The following is a 25,012-nucleotide window of genomic DNA, read 5'->3' as shown; positions in this document are numbered from 1 at the left end:
AAAATAATTATTTTTACTCTCTCATGATATTCACTCTCTTTGAAGAGATCACATGAAAGAAGAAATATAGCTTAATTTTAAGAAAGCAAACTTTCTTTTAGCCAATGAACTATGCCAATCATAAGAAGATAAACAGAACAGAGGTTATGACTCACAAACTTATTAGCGGTAACATTTACTGCCTTATTGATTTTTTGTTACCTAAGATCCTTCTTAAATTCATTTCATTTCACATATAAATGAAACCGTTTTCTTGCATAAACCTAGAAAGGGGTACAAATTTGTAGGGGACTATGAAGAAGGAAAAAGAGGAAAATGACCTAGTTATACTGGTCATTCCAGATAACTAAAATTTTTTGACCTCTGAGTGGCAAAACCTCAAATGCATTTGAAACTTCAGCTCTTTTAAAAGGAGCCCCCCCAAACCCCATGCACACAATAAATCTTTCATGCATATTTCTTTTTTTTTTTTTTTTCGGTACGCGGGCCTCTCACTGTTGTGGCCTCTCCCATTGCGGAAAACAGGCTCTGGACGCGCAGGCTCAGCGGCCATGGCTCACGGGCCTAGCCGCTCCGCGGCATGTGGGATCTTCCCGGACCGGGGCACGAACTCGTGTATCCACAGGCGGACTCTCAACCACTGCGCCACCAGGGAAGCCCCATGCGTATTTCTGTTTTCCTATACCCTGACCTAGGTCATAGATAATTGGGTATACATATGTAAAAATCCACCAAGCTGTAACACATAAGACTTGTGCACTTTATAAGAATTGTATCTCAATGTTAAAAATATCTACACACGGGCTTCCCTGGTGGCGCAGTGGTTGAGAGTCCGCCTGCTGATGCAGGAGACACGGGTTCCTGCCCCAGTCCGGGAAGATCTCACATGCCGCGTTGCGGCTGGGCCCATGAGCCATGGCCGCTGAGCCTGCGCGTCCGGAGCCTGTGCTCCGCAACGGGGAGGCCACAGCAGTGAGAGGCCCGCGTACCACAAAAAAAAAAAAAAAAAAAAAACCAAACACACACACACACACACACACACTCCCTGTCTTCAATAAGTCTTGAATGTGGCATAGACGTTAAGTTTTTTTTTTTAAAGATTCCCAGATGATTCTAATGTTCATCTAATGTTCAGTTAGGATCAGCTGCCCTAAGATAGCTGGAATATGTCTTGATTAGAATAGCCATTCGCAAATATTTGTTTCAATAAATGTATGAATGAGTGAATGATGAACCAACAAACTAATAAATATCTATGTTATTCACGGTTGTAGGTATACCATTGATTGAGGCCAGAAAAAACCCTAAGAATGTCCAAAAAAAAAAAAAAAGGCATGCCACATATTTTAAGCACTTTAAATGCCTTATCTTTCCTCACAACAACTCCGTGAGCAAAGTTTACTGCTCCTGATCTTTAGTTGCAGCCAACATAAATCACTTTGGCTACCTTAAGCAGAAAGAGAGGTATTAAGAAGTATAACATAATTCACATCACTGTTAGGAGAACTGCAGAGACAGACTCTAAGCTAAACTTTTAGGAATTACTCCTCAAATCAATAAGTAGAACTGAACAGCCAAAGGGGCTGCTGGAACCTAAAGAACCAGGAAGCTGCTGCTACAGATGCTGCTCCAAGCTTCTCAATCAGGAAGCTGCCTGTCAAGTCAGGAAGCTATTACTACAGTTGCCAATTTCAGAACCATGCTGCCTCTGCCATTATCCACACCAGCTAGAAATGAAGGTCCCAGCCCCATCTCTCTTCCCACATAATCTAAGCCTGAATTCAGAGGTTTATGGGAATGCATTTGATTAGCAGATCTAACTCACATCCGAACACTAGCTGCAACAAGTTCTAGAAATGAAAACTGCCACTCTCTGTAAGACAAGAAATGATGCTAGGAGGAGGTAGGAATGGGCATTAAGTGGGCTAATTAATAGACTCACAGATAATGAAACTGAGGCACAGAGATTAAGAAACTTGGTCAAAGACACATAGCTAGTAAGTGGCAGGGCCAGGATTCAAACTCAGGAAGTGGCCCCAAAGACTAATAAGGCATTGGAGAAAATGATAATTATTCAGTGCACAGGCAGGCTCATGGGTGTGAGGTTTCCAGTCCTGACATACAAACTTTTTTGCTTATAAAGAAGAGCAACTTCTAATTTACTATACCTATTAATCCTGACAGCACCTCTAGAATTTTAAGTCTGGTAGTTTCTCATCTTCAAAATTCAAAAATATATCATTAATTTATTTGCATTTTAATTTTGGTCTAGAAAGTGTTCTTAAGTGTTTCAGGGTGGGGAGGGGGCAGGGGAGAAAGCTGAAAAAGGTTATGGCACCAACTAGTGATGGAAAACATCCATACTCAGGCTTCAATGACCACCTCCAACTCCAGCTCCTCATATTACTTCCATGGTACAAATTAAAAGAACATTTAAAAGTATCTTGAAGTTATTTAGGACTTTCTAATGGAACATCTTACTGATTCTAGTTTCATTAAAAATTTTGAGAAACTATATTGCATGCAGTAGAATGATGGTTGTTTAGCTTCTGCTTGGAAAGCTGACCATTATACAGCTCTTATGGACTGGAAACCTTGAGACTAAAACCTGCGGTGTATTCTCTGTTATCTGGAACTGTATTTCCACACATCCTTAACACAGTTCCATCTGTCAGTCTGCCTATCTCTCTCTCTCTCTCCATCTATTCACCCACCCATCCATCTCTCTATGAGAATGACCCAGATAGCAGAATAAAAACATTAAACTGTATCCAAAATAAATATATCAATAAGTACGGACTAAGGCTGAGAGGAGTGAGAAGGGTCACTTCCAAGTCATAGGATGGAAATGTTGAAAGTTCCCCACAGAGGAGAATGTGTCAGCTACTTTTTAAAGACTATAATTTGGAACAGAGACCCTTCTGGGGTGGGGGAAAGAGGAAATGCTTCATCTGACATGACAAGTTATAAATCACAAAACTGTCAGTTTGGGAAGGGTAAATATTTGCTGAAGATTAAGTACATGGCAAAGGTACGTCATTAAATCTAAAGTGATTAAAAAGCTCAGTTTGTTACACATACTCCATCTTTAATGAGCACACAGCCTCAATAACCATGAGCTGTAGTCTAATCTATCTCCACGGTGCAGAAGGAAATGATAAATGTTTTCAGCATGACTTCCAACAAAGTGAGTGTGAATTAATTACTCCATGTGCAAGTGCAAATGGATCTGGTTAAACAAATGAGCCTACCCACCAAAGACATCAGCCAGATACTGGACTGAATTCATATATTAATCAAACGTACATCAGACTGAATCAGTGACGTGCACAGAAGTAGGACTGCTCAACACTTATATTTTATTGATAATTCCTAACTAAATTTTATGTTTATAAAAGTAATATGTGCTCAGAGCTTTTAAAAGTCAGATGAGGATAAAAGTCTGACAATGAGCAATAATACTTTGGACCATCCCTGGTGGCGCAGTGGTTAAGAATCCGCCTGCCAATGCAGGGGACACAGGTTTGATCCCTGCTTCGGGAAGATCCCACATGCCACAGAGCAGCTAAGCCTGTGTGCCACAACTACTGAGCCTGCGCCCTAAGCCCACAAGCCAAAACTACTGAGCCCATGTGCTGCAACTACTGAAGCCCGTGTGCCTAGAGCCGTTGCTCCGCAACAAGAGAAGCCACTGTGATGAGAAGCCCGCACACTGCAACAAAGAGTAGCCCCGCTCACCGCAACTAGAGAAAGCCCGCACGCAGCAACAAAGACCCAACGCAGCTAAAAATAAATAAATAAATAAACTAAAAAAAAAAACCCACAATACTTCCTTGCCTCCTCCATCCTCCTCCCCATTTCTCAGAGTCTACATTCCAACTTGCTGTTCCTCCTGGTTTTTAAAATCTTTTTATGTCTAATGACCATGATCCTGTATGATAACTTATCAGTCTTAGATACTATATGTTGATATCATTCGGCCTCATCACAAACACTTACACATGCCCCTGTGCATAGAGACTTACCTTCCCCTGTTCTCTAAATACAATTATGTCACATTTTTAAATTAAATCAACATTCAGTTTTTAACTTATTATAACTATATAAAGTTGATCACTGCTTTATTGTACGATATTATTGTTTCTGTGCTTAATAGTTATTTCTCTTTTGCATTTGCTTGCTTTGCTTTGTAACTATCCCTAACTCTACCCACACCCCCCAAGAGCCTCTCAGTGTAACGTCCACATGTCCACCTGGCAGAACAGGCTTTCAGTTCCCCAGCCTGCTGAGCACTTGCCTCTGCAGCTCTCCACCCTCCAGCTCCAGGCCTGCTCCACGGCTGCTGACCCGGGTCTCCCCTTTGTTGCTCTCCTAAATTTTTTATATTATTTCTATGATGACTTCCTCTGCCCCACTTTTTGTTTTGTTTTTTGTAGATTTCTTCTGCTCCATCATTGTCTCTGTTTCTTTTGAGTTCTTTTTTTTTTTTTTTTTTTTTTTATTTATTTTTTTACGGTACGCGGGCCTCTCACCGCTGCGGCCTCTCCCATTGCGGAGCACAGGCTCCGGACGCGCAGGCTCAGCGGCCATGGCTCAGGGGCCCAGCTTCTCCGCGGCATGTGGGATCCTCCCGGACTGGGGCACGAACCCGCGTCCCCTGCATCGGCAGGCAGACTCTCAACCACTGCGCCACCAGGGAAGCCCCTCTTTTGAGTTCTTTATTTCATATTAGTCTTGGTTTCTACATTTTACAATGGAGGATTTCCACAAATACCTGGTGATCTTTGGCTATGAGTTCATAATTTAAGGGTGGGGTATTAAAACACTAATTGGAAGCTCTTGCCATGGGTAGGGCTTATAGACTGGTGGCTGGTGTACTTCATATAGGGTGACTGATTTTCATTCAGGCTTTCCAGAGATGGATCCTCTCATCTCCACAATGGCCAGGGAGTGATGCATGAAGATCCTGTTTTAGACAGAAAGGTCCAGACAGTCCTCTTTGAGGAGATGGCATTTAACTGGGAAGCCCTAAATGCAACGAGGGAAGAAGCAGTGTGAATATCTGGGGCAAACGGGTTTCAGCAGAGGAAATGGCAAATGCAGAGTCCCTGAGATAGAAACAGGTTTAGCAAGGATGAGGACCAGCCAGGAGGCCCTGTGGCTAGAGCAGAGGAAGCAACGGGGAGACAGAAGGAACGATGTGCATTTATAATTTATGGAAACAATTTTCACAGAGACCTTGTCAGAGACATTAAAAAGCCTAATATCAAAATATTTAGTGACAGTTTATAAAAACAAATCTGAATCATGTTTATGGTACTTGACATCAGACAAAAAAGATCACGGTAACTTGCCTTTGTTTGGTTAATCAGGCAAGCTTACAGTTATGTGAAATTGTTTATCCTTGTTCAACCTTGTGAAGATTGTGAAAAATGAAAAATCTATACCTCATAAACACTTACACTAGAGACTCTGAATAAGATATAAATCTGTCCACACATCTTAGCTAAATCAAAGGAAGCAGTTCATGTTGAGAAAAATCGAAAGCTTAAAAAAAAAAACCAACCAGTTGCCAAGGCAACAAGAAAAAAAATTAGACAGAAAATAAATTTTCCATCTCAAACACTATCACATTCGAAAGCTGAGTATCTTCTGGCCCTGCTTTCGAAGTTTTATTTAACCTTTATTCAGTCATTTCCGGAGATGGTGGAAGAATTGAGAATCCACAGAACCCAGGCCTCTGCCAAAGCTGGGGGGTGGGCAACACACTAGTAAAAAGCACTGTAAGGGGAGGGGAATAAACCCTCTGGTTCACAGGCTAAGGCATAAGAACTACCTTCTTTACTTGAAATTATTCTGCGACTTTTCCTGTATGACACAATTTTGCAGAGAACTTCCACTTATGAGCTAGACACCAAATGGTTATTGAGAGAGTGGAAGGTCAAATAATGTGCTGGAGGATTTCCAGATCCTTCCCCTTGAACCTGTATAATTTCAAAGGGTGACTCAGAGCTGACATTAAACACCATCTGTGCTCCTCAACCAGCCACCCCGCTAAAAGCCCTGCCGCCCGCAGGCTGCCAAACACGGTCCAGACTCTCCCCTTGACAGCTTTCTCCACCTGGAGGCTCCAGTGCTTCTTGGGGTCCCTGTGGCCCCTCCTCTATGAAGCCCCCGCAGGTCCCCAGGCAGAGCTGACTGGCTCACCCCATGCCCCGCAGGGTCCAGTGTACGGCACCCAGTGTCTCTTCCACATCCTGCTGAAGGCCGGTGCACACCTATTTTCTTAGATCTGATTGTGGCTTCCTCGAGACAGGGACCCTGTCCTAGCTACAGTGAGACACTGGGCCCAACACGAGCTTGGGGAAAGTAGTTTTAGCGAATGAGACAGAATTAATTAATATACTGCTCTAGATTTTAATGCTAAAGAACAATCTCAAAACACCATCAACAAGTAGCGGGAAGAATCTGGAAAGCTGGTGGAGGGTAGAGGGAGGCAACTGTGTCTGGCCCCAGCTCAGGCCCTGGCCCTGGCCAGCCGTGTGACTGCTGAACCTCTCTCATTTTCCAAACTGAGTCTGCAGAACGCCTCCTGTGTCCTGAGAGATGGTAGCAGGTGTTCCATGAAAAAGGGACTCAGTTTTCCAATAAGTTCCAGATGGTGGGGTCAAAAGCATAAGTCAGGTCTTTTTACCGTAGGCCTTTGTGCAATAGTGTCTCACCTGGAGGAGGATGGAAGGAAGCGGAGCAGGCCAAGCCCCTGAAAACACTGATTCTCATTTTCATTACTGTTGCTCTTCTCATCCATCTACACTCTGTAGATTTTTTTTTTCCCATAATGACGATAGATTATTTTTCATTAAAAAAAAGCTATTTTACTAAAATAATGAGTCAAATTAGAATGTAACCTAGTTGGATGAGCCTGTATTTATTCTTCCTGTATTATTATAGAAATGGCCCTTTTTCTAAAGTTACACTCTATTAGTTTCGCTATCAAAATAATTTTTTTTAACTTTGGAAAGTTATATTTGAAGAAAAGCACTCACAGGATAGGAGAAACTCTCACCCTGGGTACGGGAAGCCTCCACCATAAACCTTCCTCCTGGCAGGCAGCTCTGTTCCGGCCTTCTGAAGGCTTGGGCTTAGAGGGTAGCTCCCGATCTGCTTTCCCCAAAACTGGCACTGCGTTCCTGACAATGAGGGCATAAATACCACATCTATGAACACACGCTTAAGCAGATATCTGCATTCCAAGGGTCACAAAGATGAAGGGAATCAAATGTAAACACACGTGAAGTTTTGTCTCCTCAATGCCAAGGACAGCAGGCACTTCTTAGATGAATGGGTTCCAGGCAAGAGAATTATAGGACCACTCAGGTAACTGAACATAGGCCAAGGTTTAGACAAAATGGAAATGATAAAGATGCAAATCCAAACTTTAGCCTCTTTCTCTTTTCTATAACTATTTGTACAGCTAGCTTTTATATAACTATTCTGTGTGTGTATGTGTGTGTGTATTTCTCTCTCTCTCTATCACTATCTCTCTCTCATATCACACACACACACACACACACACACACACACACACACACACAGAGCACAGGATCTGCATTAGATGGACTCTGTTCAGGACAATCATTTATAATAACATGGTGAAGCAGAGGCCTAGAGATAATGCAGATGTCACGAGGTCCCCAACCAGAGCTGAGCTGAACAAACAATGTTCCCATTAAGGTATTTTAAAGATCAAGAGAAACAGTTTTTCAGGGTTACAGGGGTGATTTTTCTTCTTACCAATGAAAAATCTCATTTAAATGAGTATCATTTAAATCCTTTAAGACTCTAAAGAGAAACTAGGGACAAAACTCAGAGGAATATGGAGCAAAAAACTGAAGAAAGGAAGAGGAGAAGCAGAGGAGCCTATTTTAGGACTACTTTAAGAGGAAAAAGCAAAAGTACAACACTGTAAGGTGTGTGCACCCAAGGGCACGACAGATGGGGAGCTCCGGGTGTGACAGGAGGACAGACCCATCAGCCACATAGCACTGCTGCAGGAAGGCAATGACCACCTTGTTCCAGAAATGTAAAGAACAGCACAGCCTTGGACAGCTGCCCAGAAACCTCCTCCTGGAGAAGCAGATCTTCTGTAAGATTCTTGAGCAGAGACCTAGGATTAATGGGATGTTACGGTCTAAAAGATGTTAAAGTCTAAGAGATCTAAAAGATCTCATCCTGCTTTCAGGATGAGACTGAGAACAATACTATTAGTAAACAGAATGGCTCTATGCTGGAAGAATTCTAAGTCTTTTCAGTGATTTGGAGTATAATATACCCACCAGCCATGCTAATCTCAAAAATGTAAGCAGTGGATAAGAGAAGCTTCAGTTAAATATCATGAAATACTATTCTACGGCCTAGAGCTCCATCTAAGCTCCCCCTTCACACAGGGAGAGTAAAGGAAACCAAGGCAGGAACACATGCAGTTTCCACTCTACCCAAGAATCCTTCAAAAATGTGGAGAAGTCTCTCCTAGGCTCACTTCCATTACTCTTACGAAATGAAAAAAAGAAAACAATAGGGGGAGAGGAGGACAAGGAGCATGAAAGTAATGCATTGTAAGAAAAGAAAAAGAAAATATAACAAAATTGTAAGAGTTTCTCTCTGAGTGGAAGGATTATGGGTGTTTTTTTTTCTTCTTGTGCTTTTTTATATTTTCCAATCTTCTACAGTAAACATGTAAACAAGAAAATGTTTAAAGAGAGAGAGAGATCAAAGGGACTAGAGAAATCAAATTGAGACAACTCAAAGGAAGCGACACAACTATTGCCACTTAAAAGCAAATGCTGGGCTTCCCTGGTGGTGCAGTGGTTGAGAGTCCGCCTGCCGATGCAGGGGACACGGGTTCGTGCCCCGGTCCGGGAAGATCCCACATGCCGCGGAGCGGCTGGGCCCGTGAGCCATGGCCGCTGAGCCTGCGCGTCCGGAGCCTGTGCTCCGCAACGGGAGAGGCCACAACAGTGAGAGGCCCGCGTACCGCAAAAAAAAAAAAAAAAAAAAAAAAAGCAAATGCTTGCTCTGTCTCAGGCAGTGTCTCTGTTCATCTTCCTGTTTCTTCAAGGACAACAGTCATTTGTCAAATATTTATTAAATGTGCACCAAACGCCTGACCCTGGATGGAGAAATGAAAGGTGGGGGTGTTGTCCTCAACAAACTTGCAGTCAAGAAAGACTCAAAAGAAATAAAACACCAAGAGCACTATAAAATGCTAAACCATGTTCTTTTGATGACAGTTATACTCAGAGCTTATAGAGAACAGAGTCAGAGATGCCATAAAGAGTTCACTGAACTGGGACCCCAGACCTGGCTCCTAAAGGAAGTGCGGATTTGGATAAACTCCCGTGGTTCTCCACAAAATGATCAAGGCTAGGTTGAAGTGTCTCTGCTTTCTCTTGGTAGTTAATTAATATGGTCCTGTTTAAAGACAATGCAGGGCTTGTGTGCCTGGACCTTTTGTCAAAGTGTCACTGTAAACTTCTACCATTTCTAATGAGCTGGCATGAAAATTATAGCAATGTTATATTTTCAAATTGATATATTTTTAACTTTTTATAAATTATATATATATGAAAGTGCCTAAATCATAGCTCTATTAATCTTCACAAACTGAACATACCCGGTATAACCAGCACCCAGATCAAGAAACAGAACAGCACCAGAACCCCAGAAGCCCTTCTTGTGCCCCCTCCCAGTTACTACCCTTCCAAGTGTTACTCTCATTCTGACTTCTAACACCTAGGTTGCTTTGTCTTTTTTATAGTGTATATAAATGGAATTACACAGTAGATACATTTGATATCTGCCTTCTTTCACTCAACCTTCTGTTTGTGAGACTCATCCATGTTGTTGTAGAGAGTAGCAGTTAGTTCATCTTCAATGATGTATGTGTACCATTGTATGAATACATGACCATTTAATTATCCATTCTACTGAACATGGGCACGTGGGTGGTTTCCACTTAGGGATGTTATAGTTGGTGCTGCTATGACTATATGACTATGACTATGTTCATGCCTTTCCATGAACATATGGGTGCATTAACTGATGGGATACAGGGTACACAAATGTTCAGTTTTTAGAAATCCTGCAAGTAGGTGTCATAGCTTATCTGAGAATTAAGGGCCCATCTCTGCTTTTTCCTGTTCCTGGCTCTAATGATGGAGTCCTATATCAGGCCTGGTCCAAATCTGATCTATCACCAAAGATGGGGAGCCCCCAAACCATTCTATTTTCATCTACCTTAAAAATATTGTCTTCATAGACATTGCCTATGCTTATTTTTTTCCCAAAGAAAAGGCTGTTAACTAAGAAGGGCAGAAGAAATTACATTGTTATTAAAGGCAAATTATAAAGGAAAAGTTGTCTAGTAAAACACAACTTATAATTACAATTATCTTCAAAATAAATCAAATTATCTGTATAAACCCAATGACTCACTGGTAAATTAACGAAAAATATGACAGTGTTGAGCTTTTAATTGCTTCTATTGCAAAACCCCCAAACCCAAACTTCGGTTATCAGGCAGAAAAGAGGCAATTAGTTTGTAACAGATGTGTCAGTAAAAACCTGTTACAATATGGCTCCAGAGTTAATAGTTTCCAAATTTATGAAGTCCATCTGTCCAATTTTTTCAGGTTTTCACTTTAGACAATCCTACTTAGATAGTCCCTCCAAACTAATTGCTTTTTGTTTGTTTTGCTTTTGATCGGGGTCTTTTTTTTTTAATATTTCCAGTATATAAGCTTCACATGAGCCCTGTTATCTCAAACTCCAAGTTTAATTTCTTTTCCAGGACATTTTTTTCATAATATTAAACCTCAGAAAAACAGCAGATGACAAGATTATTGAGCAATGGTAGGGCTGAAACAAATTAAGGCTTTCAGGCTGTGTTGTTGCTGCTGTTTGCAAAAAGTAATCTTTTTCAGGTTATCAAACATCACTTGTGACCTTTAAAAAGAACTCCCTGAAGTCATTCATTCATAATAAAATCTGGTTAGACTATTACAATAATGAATAATGTAAAATGATGCCAATTTTCAATTATAAGACCTAATAATGCTTATTACACATCTTTAATATTATTGAATAGGTTTGAAATGATCCAAATAACAATCAAATATATTTTGCTTGGCACCATCAGATGAAGAAACTACAAATAAACACAATAAGGAAAGAGAAATGAGAAATAGAATAATTTCAGGGAAAAAAATTCCCCCAATAGTATATCCCCTATGGAGATGGAAGGAAAAAAGAATTTGCCCTTGGTACAAGATCTACTCCCATTCAAGTAGAAAGGGTGGTTATTCTACTGATGGGAGAGTGGGGTCATAAAGAAATGACCCCTTAAAGCAGTAAGGAATCACTTGAAAGGCATGAAAAGGAACTTCATGGGCCCTTCCATGGCACCTAGAATCCCTACTCTGCTGGCTTCCTGAGGTTATGACATGACACAGACCAATATGTTTATTCATTCAACAAATATTTATGAAGGATCAATTATGTACCATACACTGTTCTACAGTCTGGAGATTCTGTGATGAAAAACACAGCTATGGTCCCTGCCCTCATGGAGCTAAAGATCTAGAAGAGGAGGTAAGACAAGAAATAGATAACTCCACAGATAAATTCTAGTAAGTGACATATAGGGTGCCCCAGACAGCAACTAAATACTGGATATTTTAGGGAGAGGCAGTTGGGGGTGACTTAGTTACATACGACATGTGATACCAAGTGTCAACCAAGTGTTAAATATGCTGAATCCATTATTCATAACTAACACCATCTGTAGCCAGGTAAGTGATATCAATATTTACCGCATCTTTCCATTAGTCATTTCAATATAACTATTTTTGGGGGGCACTTATTTTTATTTCAACCACAAATAAATACAGAGTTGAGTATGGTGAGGTCTCTCTTCAAAGAGTGGATGATCAAGTCTACAGAGGAAGCAGCCCCACAAATAACCCTCCAGACCACAACATGAAAGGCACTGTAATGAAGTTGTGAGGGAATCTAACTGAAGGCAGGGGAAGACTGCAGAGAACAAGGGTATCCAGGCTGGACCCTGTGAAAATGTAGCACTTCTCCAGGCCTAGAAGGAGGGAAGGGCACTCTTGGGAAAGGGAATGGGCATGAAAAACCTTAAAGTGGTACACAGGTCATGGCATGTTTGATGGGCAGCCTGCAGACTGTCTGAGCGGCAGGGGAGGGGACCAGAGTGGTGGATTCCAGGGCAGAGACAGGAGGGCTTATGGGTGGAGAGATGGGTGTGGGCCAGACTACAAGGGGCCATGACTCAAGGCCGAGTGGGGGCTGCAAAGCAGGGGTACCACAGGGCACTATGCAGACATTTTCCACCCACCCTCTTACCTAGATCCACTCTTTACCTGGCTCCACCTTGCTCTGCCCTGGGAGGCTGACCACATGGACTGCACAGATGGGCACCCCTGCCCTCTCTCTTGGGGTTGAGAACCAAAGAGAGGCCTTGCAGGAGATGCAAGGAGGGAGAAAGGTAAGGTGGGACTACTCCCCTGGCTCCCTTCCTGGGTGGTTGCCATGGGATGACTGCATCCCTCCTCCAAGCTCACGACTCCCGTCAGGCAGCCCACTCACCACAGCTCCTGGAAGCACACTCTCTCAGGCCCTGGCCATGCTTCCCCTTGTGGTTTTCTCACTCTTGCTCACAGCTTTGTACATAATCTCTTTATTAAGCTTCCCTCAAATTACCTGGTTGGACTGTGTTCTCTGTTCCCCACCAAGACCTGAACTGATGTAGTCATGCAGCAAGGAAATCAGGAGGTGGCTGAGGAAGGCATTAGAGGCAAATGCAGAGAGGGAGATGCCTGTGGGAGAAGGAGGGAACTGGGGGATGGAAGGTCATGATGACAGAGAAGGGTGGGTCATCGGGGAGGTGGAATGCCAGACTAGCCACAGACTACAGCACTTATGTGAAAACTGCCGTGTGCCAGGCACTATGCCACAGGCTCTAACAAAACTCACTTAACCCTTACAGCTTCCTAATGAGGCATCCCGTTGAACAGATGAGGAAACTGAGGCACAGAGAGGATGAGTGACTTGATTAAGGTCCCAAGCTAGTAAGTGGTGAAGCTCAGATTTAAACCCAGGGAAGTCTAGTACCAGAGTCATGTCCTGAAACCTCTGTGCTAGCCTGACCGCTCTGGCTGGGCAGAGAAGGGCCCTTCAGAATTCAAGATCTTGGAGGAGGCAAGGCAATGGTGACAACAACTCTGGGGAAAGCCATCTGTGTAGATTGCTGAAGTAAGCCTACTTGAAGAAAACCTTGCTACCCTATACAAACTCTGCCTTAGTGACAATGTAGAATCTTGTGCAGAAATCTAAAAAAAAAAAACAAAAAAAAAACTATGTCCAAATAAATTACAGTCAGTTGGGAATTCCCTGGTTAGGATCCTGGGCTTTCACTGCTGAGGTCCCAGGTTCAACCCCTGGTTGGGGAACTGAGATCCTGTAAGCTGCGAGGTGTGGCCAATAACAGAAACAAAAAAACCCACAGATTTACCATAAAACCATAATTATGTTCCTAAGAAACCTCACACTATCAAAACACATATCACATAAATAGTTATTTCAATATGGGAAAAAAAGGAGGATGGTGGTGAGAGCTGGCAAGACTAGATAATTTTTCCTGTAGTAGCTTCGACAATAAAGTTTAATTATATTTTGTTACCATCTAAAAAGAATAAATGACTTGATCACAGACCAACAGAGAACCACAAGCAAAACCTGAACAGCACAGAAAAATAACCTGCATCCAAGTTCACAACCAACAAAGACAAAGAAAAGGGGCCTCGGGCCACTCACATAGTGCGGTCGAGTGCCCTGTGCTCCACGGGCAGCCGCTTCCTTTCTCCAGCCCAGGGGAGCCTGTGAGGGCACTCACATCACAACCCCTACTGGTCCAGAAAATGCAAAACATGCTTCCAACACACTCAGATGCATAATAACCAGTTCACAGAATGAACTTACACCGTAAGGAAAATATTGGTCAATAATGTTTGTGTGGGGTCTCCTGCAGCAGGTAAAGTCATGAAATCAACAGGGCTCTGTGACGTGTAATTACAGCAGGGCATGTCCCGTGACTTCTTTTAAACGGCATCTCACCATCTCAACTCACTACCTTAACTCAAATAACTTCCATAGCAACAACTTTCCTTCCCTTAAGGAGAAAGAGAGGAAGGGAAAATGCTCCCTAGCCAGACTCGTATATTTTTCATTTGCCCGGTGCACTGCAAGGTTGTAATGAGGAATGCAACAACGAGCTCTTAGAAATGTCGCGGGGGGGTGGGGTGGGTTGCAGCCGCACGGTGGGTGTCTGATGATAGCTGACCTTAGCTGCTGACTGTGCTGAAGGGTCTCTGCCTTATTCTGTTCTTCCTGAACATCCTCAGGTGGGGTCCCAGGTACAGGAAAGACGGGGGCTGCAGAGAATGGTCCGTTTCTGCGGTTGTTCCCTCGACATCAGGGCAGGTTGCCATGACTGTGTGTACACTTAAATTCTTTTTGCAAGAGGGGGCAGCTGGCAGATGACATTTGTTAATCAGTACTGTTCCATACACTCATATTAAAAGGAGCCAAGAAAACCTACGCTACTGTGAATATTTATCCTTTCAGGTTCAAACTGCTAATTTGTTTTATAGGAGGACACCCTCTATTTGCCGTATAACAGGAGACAGTCAATAAAGGACTTTGAAAAGGATATGGTTTAGCTGAGTGTATTGCCAATTTTTAAAACCTCCTATTTTCTTGATATCTCAACACCCCTGAGCAGAGGCTGTGAGCACCCGCCAGGCGACCAGATGCGCAGTGTGATGAGGCTGGTCCCTTCTTGCCCTTCCCTGACTGTGACTGAGTGACATTCAAACACACCAGTAAAAATCCCTTCACACCTTTTGCTTGTGTGGGGATCGTGCCTGAACCTGGGTGCTCACTCTCTCTCAGCTCCTGACCCTCTTGCTGAGTCTGTTCCTCCTGTGCTCCTCCCACGAGGCCCCCTGCCTAGCCTGCATGCCTCCCTCCTCTAGGACCTGTGAATATAATAAACCCTCTCACTTCGTATGCTTCTCCAAGTGCGGCTGTGCTGACAGCATCCTTAAGGACCCCACAAGGGGCACTAGCTCCCCATTTTCAACACACTAAGCAATCTGGTGGTTCTGAAAAGGAAGCTAACGCCTCTGATGACTGTGGCAGTTAGGAAGACACAGACTTCAATCCACATTGCAGAAAACTGGAGATTTCATCATTAAATTCTTCCATGGGAACATATTTCCCTTAAAAATGCCAGTTTGGGAAAGATAAATTTTTTTAGCCTGGATATGGTCAATTTATATACAAATGTATGTAATTTTAACTAGTTCTATTTCTTATGTTTCTGATCTATTTTAAAACATTGAATCCAGATTTCTTTTAATATGATTTATCCAATGACTGGTAATATTTCTCTCCCTGTTACCATTTGCTTTCAGCTCACTCAATTCCCTAAGCCCCCTCCTTTTTCCAAGAAGGAGAGGTTCACTTCACTCAAACCATGATCATGGGTAAAATTCATAGTCAAAATTCTAGTCCACTTTAAACTACGTTTGATAGCTACCATAAAGAGTAGCACTTCTAGTCCTCTTGACTAAAGGGTAAAAGTAGACAGTAGATAGCTGTAGGCTTTAGATCCTTGTGCAAGATGGTAACTTGAGCTGAATCTTGTAGATTCTACATTGCTACTGCTTCATTTGGGAAATAAAACTTTAGATCAAGGCAAAAGTAGATACACAGGTTAATATTTCATCCCAGATCTCTACTGCAGTGTTTAAACGATAGTTCTTCAATTATGGTGGAAGAGGAATATTAATTCATTCATTCATTGTTTAACACAAATTTCTTGAGCAGCTGTTATGTGTCAGGCATTATTCTAAATGTTGAGGATAGAGCAGTGAATAAGGGAAACAAACAGCTTGCTCTCATGGAGCTTATGTTCCCACTGGTAAAACAGACAATAAACAAACAAATAGAGACTTTAACTAGAGACAGTGATAAATCCCATGATGAATATAAAGTAGAGGAAGGCGATAGAGAATGACGCGGATGGGGAAGACAGGTTGGATGGGGTAGGCCAACAAGGCTTCTGGGGAGTCACATTTGAGTAGAGATCTGAAGGAAGAGAGGGAACAAACAATGTTCCAGTGGAAGAACATTCCAGGCTAAAGGACCTGCAAGTGCAAAACCCCAGAGGTGGGAATAAGCTTGTGTGTGGCTGGTGAGAAGTGGGTGAGGAGGAGGGGGCATAGCCAGGCAGGGAGGGGCCAGATCACGTGGAGCCCAGAGACCAATGGAAGAGATTTGGATTGTGTCCTAAGTACACTGGAGGGGTTTAAGCAGGAGAGTGAAGTGGCAGAACTGAAAGTTTACAAAGAGGTTGCTCTGGCTGCTGCTGGAGAGTAGATCAAAGAGGGCAAGAATGTGACTGGAGACCAGTTAGGAGGCTACTACAGAGTTAGTGCAAAATGGCAGCTTGGGCTTGGGTGGAGTGATGAAGGTGGTGAGACACTGCCATACCTGGAACACAACTTGGAGATAGAGCCTATGGGACTTATTTGCGCTGGACACAGAGGATAGGTTTGGGGCCTGAAGAACTGGGTGAAGAGAAGAAAATTAGAAGAGAGGCTGAGTTGTTTGTTTGTTTGAGGGGGATCAAGAGTTCTATTTGAACTTAAGTTTGAGGTGCTTATCAGATGGCCATCTAGAGCAACTGAGTAGGTAGCTGAATGTACATGTCTGGTGCTCAGGGAGAGCTGACATCAAAGAAGTTAAAAGAGATCACCGAGGGACTGATGCAGAGGGTGAAGGGAAGAGGCCTGAGGTCTGAGCCTGAGATGCTCCAGGGGTTGGAAATCAGTTAGAAGAGCCAGAACCCAACAAAAGAAGCTGAGAAAGAGCAGCCAATGAAGAGGAGGGAGAAGCAAGAGGAAGGGGTGTCCCAGAAGCCAAGTGAAGAACAGGTGTCCAGGAAGGGGGTGACCAGCTGCATCAACTGTGCTGTTTGGTTAAACACGATGAGGACTGAGAACTGACCATGGGAGCTGGGAGACAAAAGGCACCACAAGTACACAATAATAGCAGGGGTGCAGTGTGTGGAGGTAGGGGAGGGGAGGCAAAAGCCCGACTGAGTGGGTTGGAGAGAAATTAGGAAGAATGAAGAGAGTGTGTCAGACAAGCTAGACTCCTCTTTCACAGCCCTTTGCTATAAAAAGGAACAGAGAAATGGGGCAGTAGCCGAAGAGCAATATGGGGTGAAGGGAGGATTTCTTTTTCTCAAGATGAGAGGTTTTATGCTGGAAAGAATGACCCAGTCAAGAGGGGAAAATCAATAATGCAGGAGAGAGGAGATAATTGGAGGTGTGATGTCCGTGACCAGGAGAGAGGAGTGGGAATTGCGTACAAGTGGAGAGAATGGCCTTAAACAGGAGCACAAACTTAGTCACTGTAACAGACATGGGCCTCTGGGGACAGAGGCAGATGGTAGGAGATGAGAGAGTTCTTTTTCTGCTGTTTGAATTTTCTCAGTAAAATGAGAAGCAAGAAGCAAGGTTTATTGCTCATAGGGTGATCCTTAATAGAGGCCAAAATGACCCTGCTTCCTCTAGACCCAGGCAACAAGCAGCCGATGGTCCGATGGGGACACCAAAGCCCACTGGGCAGCCCAGCTCCCCACGTGAGAACTGCCAACTGCCAAACCCAATTCTTTTTCTTTGTTTCTTTTTCTTTCTCTCTGTCTCGCTCTCTCTCTCTCTTTTTTTTTTTTTTTTTTTGTGATTGATTCCCATTGCGGAGTTTACTCATGTTGTAAACTGAGCTACAATTTAGTTTTAGCAAAATAATACAGTGTATAACATTTAAATTAATGCTGTGATGTAGTGAATGTGTTAATTATTTTGATCTTGGTAATCATTTCAGTGTATAAGTATATCAAACCATCACACTGTAAACTTTAAATATATACAATTATATTATTGTCACTTATTCCTCAATAAAGCTGTAAAAAAAAAAATGATGAGCCCATTTCTAAGAAGAGGAAACAGTTGTGAGAACCTGACTTAGCAGCCAGGAGAAGGCAAAAGAAGGCAAATCTCTGAGGAATCAAAACCAGGCAGGGAAAAACTACTAATCCTTCAGCAACACTTAAAAAATTAAAAATATTTGATCCATTTGCTTTCAATTTCCCTAGTGAACCTTGCCTACTTAGTGAGAAAAATACTTATGTTCCAATAGGGAAAATAGGCTAAGGACATTTACAAAGAATTCATAGGTAAAAAACGTGAATGGCCAATCCATACGAAACAATTACTGCATTTCATCCATAGAGGCAGAAAGTAGAATGGTGGTTGCCAGGGGTGGGAGTGAGGGAAATAGAGAGTTAGTGTTTAAAAGGTACAGAGTTTCAGATTGGGAAGAAGAAAAAGCTCTGGATTTGGACAGTACATAAAAAAAATTCTGGATTTGGGTGGTATAAAAAGTCCTGGATGGGCTTCCCTAGTGGCACAGTGGTTGAGAGTCCGCCTGCCGATGCAGGGGGCACAGGTTCGTGCCCCAGTCCGGGAAGATCCCTCATGCCGTGGAGCGGCTAGGCCCGTGAATCATGGCCGCTGAGCCTACGCGTCCGGAGCCTGTGCTCCGCAACGGGAGAGGCCACAACAGTGAGAGGCTCGTGTACTGGAAAAAAAAAAAAAAAAAAAAAAAAAAAGTCCTGGATGGTACAATGTACTTATTGCCAGTAAACTATACATTTTAAAAAATGGTTAATATGGTAAATTTTATGTTATATGTTATATACCACAAGTTAAAAAGAATTTGCATTTAATTGGTAAAGAAATGCAAATTAAAACAACAAGATGGGGACTCCCTTGGTGGCGCAGTGGTTAAGAATCCACCTGCTAATGCAGGGGACACGGGTTTGAGCCCTGGTTCAGGAAGATCCCACATGCCATGGAGCAACTAAGCCCATGTGCCACAACTACTGAGCCTGCACTCTAGAGCCCACGAGCCACAACTACGGAGCCCGTGTGCCTCAACTACTGAAGCCCACGTGCCTAGAGCTCCATGCTCCGCAACAAGAGAAGCTACCACAATGAGAAGCCCGCGCACCGTAATGAAGAGTAGCCCCCGCTCGTCGCAACTAGAGAAAGCCTGTGCAGCAACGAAGACCCAATGCAGCCAAAAAAAAAAAACCAAAAAAAAATCGAGATGATAGTTTGCACCCATACTCTATCCTCAGTGAGGTCACCGGGTGGGTAAGACCCCTGTGGAAGAGGTGGATGTTACCCAGGATGCAGGTAGACCAGCCCCCTCCCAGCTTGCTGGGTGGAGGATAAGCAGTGTCACTTTCCCAGCGGGCTATGGGACTCAAATGCTTTGACACTGTAATTTGGCTGTCAAGAGTCTATTCTAAAGAAAGCATCAGTAGCCAGGCTCAGAATATCTAAGTGCATATGTATGCATCCACTGTATGCTGGAAGGCCAGGAGGGCACCACCAATGGATGACAACTTGGAGGAGTGTCTGGAAGACACAGAGCTCCACAGTGGAGCTCTGTATAAATGTTGATTTTTCTGATTTTGATAATTGTACTGTAGTTGTATAAGAGAATGTCCCATTTTAGGAAGTACACACTGTACTAAAGTATTTATGAGTGAAGGAGCATTATGTCTACACTTACTCTCAAATGATTAAGTGAAAAAATAATATAATTCTCAAATGAATAAGAGAATGATGAAGCAAATGTGGTAGAATATTCTCAATGGGAGAATATGAGTGCAGGGTATAATTTTTTAGAAAAGCAAATAACCCAATTTAAAATAAAGAGCCAGTGATATGGACAGATAATTCACAGAATAAATTAAAATATCTAAGAAAATTATATAGGATGATGCTCAAACCTTACTAGTAATCAGAGAAATGCCAATTAGAACAATGAGTTCTTGTTTTTCACCCATATCAGTAAGGATGTGGGAAAACAGTCACTCTCAGACATTTTTGGTACAGGCTTTTGGAGTGTTAGCAGTACTTATGTAACAAATTTGGAAATGTGCATGCCCTTTGATGCAGTAATTCCACCTTCTATGCACCTATTCTACAGAATGAAAAAAAGCAGCATGCAAAATTATACATAGAGAATGACCCTTATTTGGTTAAAGAAAAAAAAAAAGAGCTACAAGTAAATCACAAAAATGGTGACAATGATTAAGGATTATCACCAGGTTTTAAAAGGAGATGGTTTTCTTCTCAGCATTGCTTTTAAAAATGTATGAAATACTCAAACAAGCAGGAAACATACAAAACTGAAAACAGCAAACCTCCATGTACCCAGCAACCATAGTTAAGTGATGTTAACAGTTATGAGAAAATAAGTCATCAGATATATTTGAAGACCATCCCAACTTCTTTCCATCCTTTTCATCCTAGAGTTTCTTCTTTCTAAGCTTTCTTCTTTAAGTTTGTTTGTATTTTACAATGTTAACCTATTACCGTTATAACAAATACGAACCTTTAGAAAAGCAGCGTTGAGTGGAAACAAGCAAATCATTTGCACACTGCTCAGAATGCCTGGGAGACCTCGGTAATTCCCTCTATTTGTTATTGGAGAAACTGGGGTACTGTCAGGTACCTCCACTTGCATGCCATAAGATTGGCTAGTTACAGGTCTCTGAGTGGAAACAAAATGCCATTTAGAAACCAGTAGATTTCACATCTGAATGCCCAGGTAACTCTTCAGTGGATCAGTACCTGGTGAAACAGCAGTTGCAACATGACTGAGCCGGAAGGAAGGCCTGTGCTGATTACCTTTCTTTCTAGTACAACCACTTTGTTACTGTTGAAGAATTTAAGTTCTAGAGCAAGCATGTGACTTGCTCAAGACCAGACCAGGAACTCATATAGGGGAGAATAAAGGAAGGGCTCTACCAGCAGCCTGGTACTGGATCTCTCTTTCCCTTTTTGGAAAATGAGGGCTAAAAGGCACCATAGCTTTGAGAAGGTGTTCCCAGGATGTTCCACTGAAAACAGGTTCCCTCCAGATTTCCCACACCTTGAGCCTGGTCAGTGCCCCCTTCAGTGGACACAAGAGAAGGGGCTTTTCCCTTGTACTGGGTCCCTGGTCTTGTTCAGGTTGAGATTGTTCATCCAAATCCAAAAGTCTGCTTGGTGATCAATCTGTGCCTCTCAGGTATCAGCTCTTTGGCCCTACTGTATGATAAGAAACTATATAATTGGCCTCATTGTTGGGATTTAAGGACACACACATGAACACACACATTCACAGCCCCACAGCTCTGGATTTTCACTTTATATGTCTCAAGAAGATGAACAACAGAAGCAGTAAACATCAATTCACCTGACCCAACATGATGGACTTTTAAATGAAATGACCACCTGACCAATAGCCCACATGGTTGCCAAGACTCCAAGATGACCCCTAATGATCCCCATCTCCTGGTATTCACACTCTTGAATAGCCTCCTACCATGCTGTAGTGGGGTAGGCCTGTGCGACGCATAGAACATGGTAGAAGTGATGGTCTGTTGCTTCCAATATTAGATTATAAAAGGCACTGTGGCTTCTGTTTTGAGCACCCTCCACCTCTCTCTCTCTTTCTCTTAACTCACTTGGGGAGAAGTCACCTGCTTTGTCTTGAGGACACTCAGCAGCCCTGTGGAGGGGCCTGGAGAACTGAAAACTCCAGCCAGGAGTGACATGAGTGAATCTTGTTGGAACCAGATCCTCCAGCTCCAGTCAAGGCTTTGGCTTGACTGAAACCTCATGAGAGACTTAGAGTCAGAAGCCCCCAGCTAAGCCACTCCCAGATTTTTGACCCCCAGAAGCTGTGAGGTAATGAATGTTTGTTGTTTTAAGCTGCTGAATTTTGGGGTAATTTTTTATCACTCCCAATAGATAACTGAGATCACTGTCCCTCAATACCCAGTATGCTACAACAAAGTTTTTACCAAATTATATTTTAGAGGTTAAGAAATGTTGGTCACAGACTTCCACAAGATTTTTTTTTTGAATTTTATTTTATTTATTTTTTATACAGCAGGTTCTTATTAGTTCTCTATTTTATATAAATTTATGTATTTATTTTTATTTGTTTATTTTTGTCTGCACTGGGTCTCCGTTGCTGTGCACGGGCTTTCTCTAATTGTGGCGAGCAGGGGCTACTCTTCGTTGCAGTGTGCGGGCTTCTCATTGCGGTGGCTTCTCTTGCTGCGGAGCACGGGCTCTAGGCACGCGGGCTTCAGTAGCTGTGGCGCACGGGCTTAGTTGCTCAGTGGAATGTGGGATCTTCCCAGACCAGGGCTCGAACCGTGTGCCCTGAATTGGCAGGCAGATTCTTAACCATGAGCCACCCAGAAGTCCCCATAATTTCTTATTTTCTCAGTTGATTAAACTCTGATAGTAAAAGATGTTTCAAAGGACTACAGATTGTTGCCATAACCCAATACCTGAGCAAACTGTGCCTTTCAAAGTAGGACTGGGAAACTCTCTCATAAAGGTTTTCAGGATGCTGCCTCCCAGCAGGCTCCCCCTCAGCAGGATGCTAAAATCCTCCATGTGCCTCTCAGATGGCTCTGGATCTGGGACAATACATCAGGCTCTTAGGTTTGGCCTGGCTGGCTTTGTCATCCCTGGTCCCTTTCTCCAGGACACGGTAAATCAAAGGCCCAGGCTAAAGCTTACCCATCAAACCCAGAGATGAAAAGAAGACAAGACAAAAGGAGACATAAATAAAACCTTTCCCCTGTGAGACAGCATGACAGCAGCCTAAGCGATCATTTAATATCAGCCTGCAGTAACATTTTCCTCTCTTTATTTTATGAACTTTACTTGGACTTCCACAGCCATTCTTTTTTAAACCTACCCGTGACAAACAACTCTGAGTTTGCTGATAAATATATCACTGTGGGAAAATGTCTTCTAATCTGGACATTTCAGAAATGGGTTGCTTGGGTTTTCTATCACTAAAGGGTAAATTTAAATTCTAAGACAGCAGAGACTGTATCTAGTTCACACTTTCTCCCCAGGAGCTAGCACAGTGCATTTATTCACCAACTATGAATTTACTTTCCATCTTTGAAGGTCTATCAGTCAAAGGGTATCTGCTGAGTACCTATGGGTACAGCATGGTGGAAGGAGCTGTAAGGGCCATGAAACTTAACATGGCATAGACCTGAGGCACTGAAAAATACTATCAGGTCCCCATGTGTGTCCACTGGAATCCAGTAGTTCTTTAGGCATAAACACAAACGTGTGACTTTCTTAGCAAATTACCTGCTATTTAAATAGTTTATAGAGTTGCTATGGTGCCTGAAATCAATAAACATTCATTGAGTACTTATTATATGTAATGAAGACAAAGCAGTTACAAAGGTGAGCATTACAGTTAACAAGCAAAGTTTGAGATTGAAAATAATGGATAAAGGTAAAAGTATAGATGATTTTTTTCCTTCTAATGTTCTGTATTTTCAAAGTGTCCTAAAATTAGCATGTATTGGTTTTAAAAATCAGAAGAAAATGAATGGTATTCCTGAAGGGGTGGAATCAGGTGAAAGGGGGAAAAATATTAGGCAAGTCAGCAAAAATGAGTCAGGGAAAGGCGACCTCTGCTGGTGAACCATTACGATGAAGAGCACGAGCTTTGGAGTCTGCAGGTCTGGGTTCAAATCTCAGCATTGCTGCAATATTAGCTGTGTCTGTGGGGAGGTAATTTTGCCTTTCTAAGCCTCAGTTTCCTGATCTATAAAATAGGGATAATAGTGTCTTCTTTAGGTAGAGAATGAAGATTAAATGAGATAATACACTGAAGGATCTCAACTCAGTAAATGGTGGCTATTATTTCTATATTATTATGGGTGACAGTGAGTGATATCTGATACAGCTCTTGGTGTTACTATAACAACCCCAGATTTCTCTCCTGATACACAGCTGTAGAGCTCTCTCCTACCCCATTCTTCTACCACTTTTCTTTTTTACTGTTTTCTCTTCTCTTTTCTCCGCTGCTTTTGTCTCTGCCAGTTGGAACCAGTAACACTCACTGGGGTGCTTAGGTCTGCAGGCGGGCCGTAGTTTAGTGAGGCAGGGCCAGATAATGTGGTCCACAGTTCCTGCCATCCTGCCAACTCAGTGTGTGATCTCAAACCTCTTAGTCACTCTTGGCAACTCTGTCATCTAACTTATAAAATGGAGACAAGATCTCTGCCTTTACTTACTACAGAAGAATAGTAGAAAAAGAAATCTAAGTAAATAACCTCCAGCAATGACAGACTAAGTGGTACCAGACTTGCACTTCTGCTGTAAACAACTAGAAAACAGGACAAAATGTATGGAACGACTGTTTTCAAATATTGGACACGGGTAGTATAAGACTTTGACCCCTGAGAAATGGGAAACAAAACAAGATGTGCCTACAACTGCCCCAGCTTCCTGCCTGGAGGCACTTTTTGGACCACAGTGCAGGGAGTGGGATCCAAGCAGAGCACAGCAGTCTCCACAGTGAGGAGACAGAGATTCGAGCTTAAGGTACCTAGAATTTGTGAGGCTAAGTTCTAGAGAGAAGGGAGCTACACAGAGAAAGAGATGCAGAGACTGGAACAAGGATTCTTTTTGAGTCTTCCACTGAACACTAAGCTGTGCACATTTATGGTTAAACTCCATAAAGCCAGGTAAAGCCAGGGAGGGAAGCTGAGCTGAACAACTCCAAGAACTTGCACAGGGCTAGGAGACCTCCATGTTCTGACAGCCACAGTGGAGAGACCTTGTTGAACATCCAGCGTATTCAGTAGAGACCCAGAACGGGCACACCTTGGTAGTAAGCTAAACTAAGTACAGAGTAAAGGATACTCCAAAATCTCTCTAATGAACTTAAAAACAAGCCTGAAACC

At 42.6% G+C, this 25,012-nt stretch overlaps 1 protein-coding gene across 6 annotated transcripts in view; it reads right to left on the bottom strand.

The window, feature by feature from the left end:
* The window catches only part of SHLD1 (shieldin complex subunit 1), a 90,006-nt gene that overhangs the window by 19,372 nt on the left and 45,622 nt on the right, over positions 1–25,012 (bottom strand). Inside the window, exon 4 of one of the 6 annotated variants that reach the window (XM_060031210.2) lies at positions 21,995–22,445. The exons of the other annotated variants lie outside the window; for them this stretch is intronic. Within the exon in view, the coding sequence (XP_059887193.1) occupies positions 22,399–22,445 (47 nt within the window). The 3' untranslated portion in view covers positions 21,995–22,398. Of the gene's footprint in view, positions 1–21,994; positions 22,446–25,012 lie in introns of those variants that run through there. 6 annotated transcript variants of the gene reach the window in all.

Source organism: Delphinus delphis, chromosome 15 (assembly GCF_949987515.2).
Source record: "Delphinus delphis chromosome 15, mDelDel1.2, whole genome shotgun sequence".
Lineage (NCBI taxonomy): Eukaryota > Metazoa > Chordata > Mammalia > Artiodactyla > Delphinidae > Delphinus > Delphinus delphis.
This window is presented reverse-complemented; position numbering and strand designations above follow the sequence as displayed.